Here is a 7535-nt window from a genome sequence, read left to right as displayed (position 1 = left end):
TACTATCAGCACAGCTTCTCCAGGAACCGGGCATGGCAAGATGGCTACGCTGAATAAACCTATAGCTTATTATACAGAGTGAAATGAGTCAGAAAGAGAAAGATAAATATCATATACTAATGCATACATACAGAATCTAGAAAGATGGTACTGAAGAATTTATTTGCAGGACAGCAATGGAGAAACAGACATAGAGAACAGACTATGGACATGGGGAGAGGGGAGGAGAGGATGAGATGTATGGAGAGACTAACATGGAAACTTACATTACCATGTGCAAAATAGATCAATTCAACTTGTATATTACCATGTGCAAAATAGATGACCAGTGCAAGTTTGATACATGAAACAGGGCACCCAAAGCTGGTGCACTGGGATGACCAGAGGGATGGGATAGGGAAGGAGGTGGGAGGGGGGTTCAGGATGGGGGACACACGTACACCTGTGGCTGATTCATGTCAAAGTATGGCAAAAACCACCACAATATTGTAAAGTAATTAGCCTGCAATTATAATAAATAAATTAAAAAAAATAGATCAATTCAGTTTAGTCACTCAGTCGTGTCCAACTCTTTGCGGCCGCACGGACTGCAGCACGCCAGGCCTCCCTGTCCATCACCAACTCCCAGAGTTTATTCAAACTCATCCCCATTAAGTTGGTGATGCCATCCAACCATCTCATCCTCTGTCATCCCCTTCTCCTCCCACCTTCAATCTTTCCCAGCATCAAGGTCTTTTCTTTTTTTTTTTTTTTTGTTTGTTTGTTTGTTTTTTTTTATTATTATTATTTTTTTAAATTTATTTATTTTTTTTTTAATTTTAAAATCTTTAATTCTTACATGCGTTCCCAAACATGACCCCCCCTCCCACCTCCCTCCCCACAACATCTCTCTGGGTCATCCCCATGTACCAGCCCCAAGCATGCTGCACCCTACGTCAGACATGGACTGGCGATTCAATTCTTACATGATAGTATACATGTTAGAATTCCCATTCTCTCCCCCGCCGGCTGCACGGGAGGGAGGCAGAGATGGCAGATGAGATCGCCAAGGCTCAGGTCGCCCGGCCTGGCGGCGACACGATCTTCGGGAAGATCATTCGCAAGGAAATCCCAGCCAAAATCATTTATGAGGATGACCAGTGTCTTGCTTTCCATGACATTTCCCCTCAAGCACCAACACATTTTCTGGTGATACCCAAGAAACATATATCCCAGATTTCTGCAGCAGAAGATGATGATGAAAGTCTTCTTGGGCATTTGATGATTGTTGGCAAGAAATGTGCTGCTGATCTGGGCCTGAAGAAGGGCTATCGAATGGTGGTGAATGAAGGTTCAGATGGGGGCCAGTCTGTCTATCATGTTCATCTCCATGTTCTTGGAGGTCGGCAGATGAACTGGCCTCCTGGTTAAGTGTGCTATAGGGATAATTTTGCCTTCTCTATGCAGTGATCAGGTTTGCAAGTTCCAATATGCTAAACAATTTTTTTTTTGCCTGTGTATGGAGATATTGCAAAAATAATTTTAAAAACCCATACATAATAAAAGACATCATTGCATGGCCTGAAAAAAAAAAAAAAAAAAAAAGAATTCCCATTCTCCCAAATCATCCCACCCTCTCCCTATCCCTCTGAGACCAAAAGTCCGTTATACACATCTGTGTCTTTTTTCCTGACTTGCATACAGGGTCGTCATTGCCATCTTCCTAAATTCCATATATATGTGTTAGTATACTGTATTGGTGTTTTTCTTTCTGGCTTACTTCACTCTGTATAATTGGCTCCAGTTTCATCCATCTCATCAGAACTGATTCAAATGAATTCTTTTTAACGGCTGAGTAATACTCCATTGTGTATATGTACCACAGCTTTCTTATCCATTCATCTGCTGATGGACATCTAGGTTGTTTCCATGTCCTGGCTATTATAAACAGTGCTGCGATGAACACTGGGGTACATGTGTCTCTTTCAATTCTGGTTTCCTCGGTGTGTATGCCCAGCAGGGGGATTGCTGGGTCATAAGGTAGTTCTATTTGCAATTTTTTAAGGAATCTCCAAACTGTTCTCCATAGTGGCTGTACTAGTTTGCATTCCCACCAACAGTGTAGGAGGGTTCCCTTTTCTCCACACCCTCTCCAGCATTTATTGCTTGCAGATTTTTGGATCGCAGCCATTCTGACTGGTGTGAAGTGGTACCTCATTGTGGTTTTGATTTGCATTTCTCTAATAATGAGTGATGTTGAGCATCTTTTCATGTGTTTGTTAGCCATCCGTATGTCTTCTTTGGAGAAATGTCTATTTAGTTCTTTGGCCCAGTTTTTGATTGGGTCGTTTATTTTTCTGGAGTTGAGCTGCATAAGTTGGTTGTATATTTTTGAGATTAGTTGTTTGTCAGTTGCTTCATTTGCTATTATTTTCTCCCATTCCGAAGGCTGTCTTTTCACCTTGCTATGGTCTTTTCAAATGAGTCAGCTCTTTGCATCGGGTGGCCACAGTATTGGAGTTTCAGCTTCAGCATCAGTCCTTTCAATGATCACTCAAGACTGGTTGTAAAATAGATAGCCAGTGGGAATTTGCTGTATGTCTCAGGAAATTCAAACAGGGGCTCTGTATCAACCTAGAGGGGTGGGCTGGGGAGGGAGATGGGAGAGGATTCAAGAGGGAGCAGATATATGTATACCTATGGCTGATTCATGTTGAGGTGTGACAGAAAATAACAAAATTCTGTAAAGCAATTATCCTTCAATTTAAAAATAAGTAAATTTTTAAAATTTATATTTAAAAAAGGAATACGACAGTGGTTCTCAATGATGGTAATTTCGCCCCTCAGGGGGAGAATTGGCAATGCATGGACATGTTCTGTCTATGTTTGCCAATGAGTGGACAGAGGCCCAGGTTGCTGCTAAACATCCTACTATGTACAGGATGCTCCCTTCCCCCAGTAAAGAATCATTCAGCACAATATGTCAACAGGACCAGGTTGAGAATCCCAGATCTAGTGGACAAAGACATAGAACAATTCCAAGGCACCAGCCCATCATGCACCATTAACATACACAAGACTTCTCTCTCCTTTGTCCAACAAATTCTTGCCCTACAATTTTCTTTCCTTGCTGTTACCCTCAGCACAATCAAAATATATGCTTTAACAGATCAATTCCAGTTTACTGCAAGCTCCCAAATGATTTCACCCCTTTCACCTAAGAATGGCAGTGGTTTCTGTTTTGTCTATGATGTCAAAGCTAATTCCTCTCCCTGACAACAGACTCATCATCCATCAATGGCTAATTCTTCACTTTTGTAAACTCACCTTAAATCTTCACAGCTCCTTTTCTCCAGCCAAGACATCAAAAGACCTTTCTCCCTCTTATCTCCTTCACCTGTTCAACCTGCCTCCAGGTTGGTTAAAAACTTTAGTAAAGAATACTTCTGAAAAACCAGTTCTGATGAGATGGATGAAACTGGAGCCAATTATACAGAGTGAAGTAAGCCAGAAAGAAAAACACCAATACAATATACTAACACATATATATGGAATTTAGGAAGATGGCAATGACGACCCTGTATGCAAGACAGGAAAAAAGACACAGATGTGTATAACGGACTTTTGGACTCAGAGGGAGAGGGAGAGGGTGGGATGATTTGGGAGAATGGGAATTCTAACATGTATACTATCATGTAAGAATTGAATCGCCAGTCCATGTCTGACGTAGGGTGCAGCATGCTTGGGGCTGGTGCATGGGGATGACCCAGAGAGATGTTGTGGGAAGGGAGGTGGGAGGGGGGTTCATGTTTGGGAACGCATGTAAGAATTAAAGATTTTAAAATTAAAAAAAAAAAAACAGACAAATTTTTTAGTTCAGTCAATTCAATCACTCAGTCATTTCTGACTCTTTGTGACCCCATGGACTGTAGTACACCAGGCTTCCCTGTCCAGCACCAACTCCCGGAGCTTGCTCAAACTCATGTCCATTGAGTCGGTGATGCCATTCAACCATCTCATTCTCTGTTGTCCCTTTCTCCTCCCTCCTTTAATCATTCCCAGCATCAGGGTCTTTTCCAATGAGTCAGCTCTTCATATCAGGTGGCCAAAGTATTGGAGTTTCAGCTTCAGCATCAGTCCTCCCAATGAATATTCAGAACTGCTCTCCTTCAGAATGGACTGGTTGGATCTCCTTGCAGTCCAAGGGACTCTCAAGAGTCTTCTCCAACACCACAGTTCAAAAGCATCAATTCTTCAGTGCTCAGCTTTCTTTACAGTCCAACTCTCACATCCATACTTGACTACTGGAAACAACATAGCTTTGAATAGGTGGACCTTTGTTGGCCGAGTAATGTCTCTGTTTTTTAATATGCTGTCTAGGTTAAATATAGCTTTTCTTCCAAGGAGCAAGCGTCTTTTAATTTCATGGTTGCAGTCACCATCTGCAGTGATTTTGGAGCCCCCCCCCCAAAAAAAAGTCTCTTACTGTTTCCATTGTTATCCCATCTATTTCCCATGAAGTGATGGGACCAGATGCCATGATCTTCGTTTTCTGAATATTGAGTTTTAAGCCAATTTTTTCATCTCCTCTTTCAGTTTCAAGAGGCTCTTTAGTTTTTCTTTGCTCTCTCCCATAAGCGTGGTATCATCTGCATATCTGAGATTATTGATATTTCTCCCAGCAGCTTGATTCCAGCTTGTCCTTCATTCAGCCTGGCATTTCACATGACGTGCTCTGCATATAAGTTAAATAAGCAGGGTGACAATATACAGCCTTGACGTACTCCTGTTCCTATTTGGAACCAGTCTGTTGTTTCATGTCTGGTTCTAACTCTTGCTTCTTGACCTGCATGCAGATTTCTTAGGAAGCAGGTAAGGTGATCTGGTATTCCCATTTCTTTAAGAATTTTCCACAGTTTATTGTGATCCACACAGTCAAAGGCTTTGGCATAGTCAATGAAGTAGAAATAGATGTTTCTCTGGAACTCTGTTGCTTTTCCTATGATCCAACAGATGTTGGCAATTTGATCTCTGGTTCCTCTGCCTTTTCTAAATCCAGTTTGAACATCTGGAATTTCATGGTTCACGTTCTGTTGAAGCCTGGCTTGGAGAATTTTGAGCATTACTTTGCGAGCGTGTGAGATGAGTGCAATAGTGTACTAGTTTGAACATTCTTTGGCATTGCCTTTCTTTGGTATTGGACTGAAAACTGACCTTTTCCAGTCCTGTGGCCACTGCTGACTTTTCCAAATTTGCTGGCATATTGAGTGCAGCACTTTCACAGCATCATCTTTTAGGATTTGAAATAGCTCAACTGAAATTCCATCACCTCCACTAGCTTTGTTCGTAGTGATGCTTTCTAAGGCCCACCTGACTTCTCATTTCAAGATACCTGGCTCTAGGTGAGTGGTCACACCATCGTGGTTATCTGGGTCATGAAGATCTTTTTTGTATAGTTCTTATATTCTTGCCACCTCTTCTTAATATCTTCTGCTTTTGTTAGGTCCATACCATTTCTGTCCTTTCTTGTGCCCATCTTTGCAGATTTTTAGTTACTTCCATTGTGGTAAGTGGGACAATAGCAGAATCTACTACAAAATCTGTGCATTGAAAAGGCTTTTTCTATAACTTTTTCTAGACTCCACCTGCCAATGCAGAGGATGCAGGAGACACAGATTTGATCCCTGTGTTGGGAAGATCCCCTGGAGAGGAAACGGCAGCCCACTCCGGTATTCTTGCCTGGAAATTTTCATGGACAGAGGAGCCCAGCAGGCTACTGTCCATAGGCTTGCAAAGAGTCAGACACAACTGAGTTCTGAGCATGCATGCATTTTCCTTCTAATAGTCTATGTCAGAAAACTAAGGCTGAAACAAAATACATTTTGATGCAAAACAATTTTAATTAATTGAAACTGAGTCCCCCTAAAACCAAGTTCCCTTGCCAAATTTATGATTCATTCTCCTTCTTTGTCCTGCCCCCTGTTTCCCTCAGGTTGAGGACTATCAAAGAAATAGGGAACTGAAACCAAGCAAGACCCTGTGGGGCCCTCCTAAGTACAAAAGTTCCTCTGTGTCCCCTGTCTGTCATTTGTAGAACAAGGCTTTAGCCTTTGAGGCCTTCCCAGAGTTCCAAAAAGCCGACTCAAGTAACTACTAATTGGGTAAGTGAGTGAATGCAGAAATAAAGGAAAAAGAAGTTAAGCAAGAAAATTAATGACACTAGTTCCTCCTCAAAGGATGTATGTAACAATTTGATGCATATCTTTTAATCATTCTGCAAGAACCAAGACCTCCTCCCAGGGAGAGGATGGTGAAAGGAGGCTGAATACAAGCACACAGATCCCAGACTGGTTGGAATTAGAAGGCTGATTAAGATTCCTGAAATACCACTCTGTTAGGCTACCACCAACCAATCAGAAGAAAGTCCTGCCTCCTTTCAACCCTCACCCCAAATGTTGCCTTTGAAAATCCTCTCTGAAAACCACTGGGAAGTTTTGGTCTTTAAGTGTGAGCCACCTGTACTCCTTGCTTGGTACCTGCAAAAAACCTCTAATTTCCTCCATTACAACCTGGTGTTAGTAAAATAGTTCTGCTATGAGGTGAGTAAGCAGACACAAGCTTGTTTTAATAACATAATCATATTTTTTTCATTTTCCACTGGTTTAATTAATGGAGATTTTGTTTCATGAAAATCTTTGTTCAGAAGAAAGGAAATTTAGGGAGATATCATTCAAATTTTTTTAATTTGTTGCTGTTTTTTTAATTTTAAAAATGATCTTTTGGGGGGAAATTTTTTAATATGTTGAAATCTAGTGACAAAAAATGAGATGAAAATAAAATATGAAAATTGAGTTCACATTTTTTTTTAATAAACTCTATTGCAGAAGAGAATTGCTCCCTTATTTCTGATAACACTAAGTCAACATTTCTAGTACAGATATTGGAAATGCTCAGCCTGAATAAAATATGAAAACTATTTTAAAATACCTAAGAATTTATTACACTGAAAGGGGGATAGATGAACTTTTAAAGTTACTCACAATGAGAGCAGTGGGATAAATGAGGCAGTTGCAAGGAGTGAGATTTTGACTCAATATAAGAATGAAGATTTGCTTCCACTCTGATATTCAAGGAGCTTCCTTAATGTTTCAATACCATTACTTTAATTAGGAAAATATGCCCTAACAAAAAACTGATGGGCTGGGCTTCAGCATTCCCTCCTGGTGTTTTATGGACACTACACATGCAGCTTCATGCCTTCAGATCCTTGGTTACCTAGCTTCTCTCAGGGTTTGGGCAGCCACTAGCCCCATACATCATACTTAGATGTACTGGGTTGACCAAAAAGTTCATTCAGGTTTTTTGACCAGCTCCATAATTATGCTCCTCCTTTGCTCAACAGCAGAAGTCCCCTGCTGTGTCCAAAACAGCCATGACAATTTAGCAAGAGTCACAGGGCCCTTCACAATCTGCACACCACCATTAACCACTCCTCCAGCCTGGTGGAAGAATAAAGATTTAGATGTAATAAAAGTCAATTTTTTAAAACTTCATTG

At 40.9% G+C, this 7535-nt stretch overlaps 1 protein-coding gene across 1 annotated transcript; it reads left to right on the top strand.

Annotated features, from left to right (window-relative positions):
* The first annotated feature begins 1001 nt into the window (after window positions 1-1001).
* Window positions 1002-1556, top strand: LOC138444262 (adenosine 5'-monophosphoramidase HINT1). Its single transcript, XM_069597538.1, has one exon. It carries the CDS (start codon window positions 1030-1032, stop codon window positions 1408-1410), a length of 381 nt encoding a protein of 126 aa, XP_069453639.1. The 5' UTR covers window positions 1002-1029; the 3' UTR covers window positions 1411-1556.
* Window positions 1557-7535: the final 5979 nt, after the last annotated feature.

The sequence above is a fragment of the Ovis canadensis genome, chromosome 7 (assembly GCF_042477335.2).
Source record: "Ovis canadensis isolate MfBH-ARS-UI-01 breed Bighorn chromosome 7, ARS-UI_OviCan_v2, whole genome shotgun sequence".
Taxonomy (NCBI): domain Eukaryota; kingdom Metazoa; phylum Chordata; class Mammalia; order Artiodactyla; family Bovidae; genus Ovis; species Ovis canadensis.
Note: the sequence above shows the minus strand (reverse complement) of the source record. Positions and strands in the feature narration are given on the sequence as shown.

Coding starts and splice junctions, on each gene's coding strand:
- LOC138444262 (XM_069597538.1), top strand. CDS start 1,030: ATGGCAGATGAGATCGCCAAGGCTCAGGTCGCCCGGCCTGGCGGCGAC.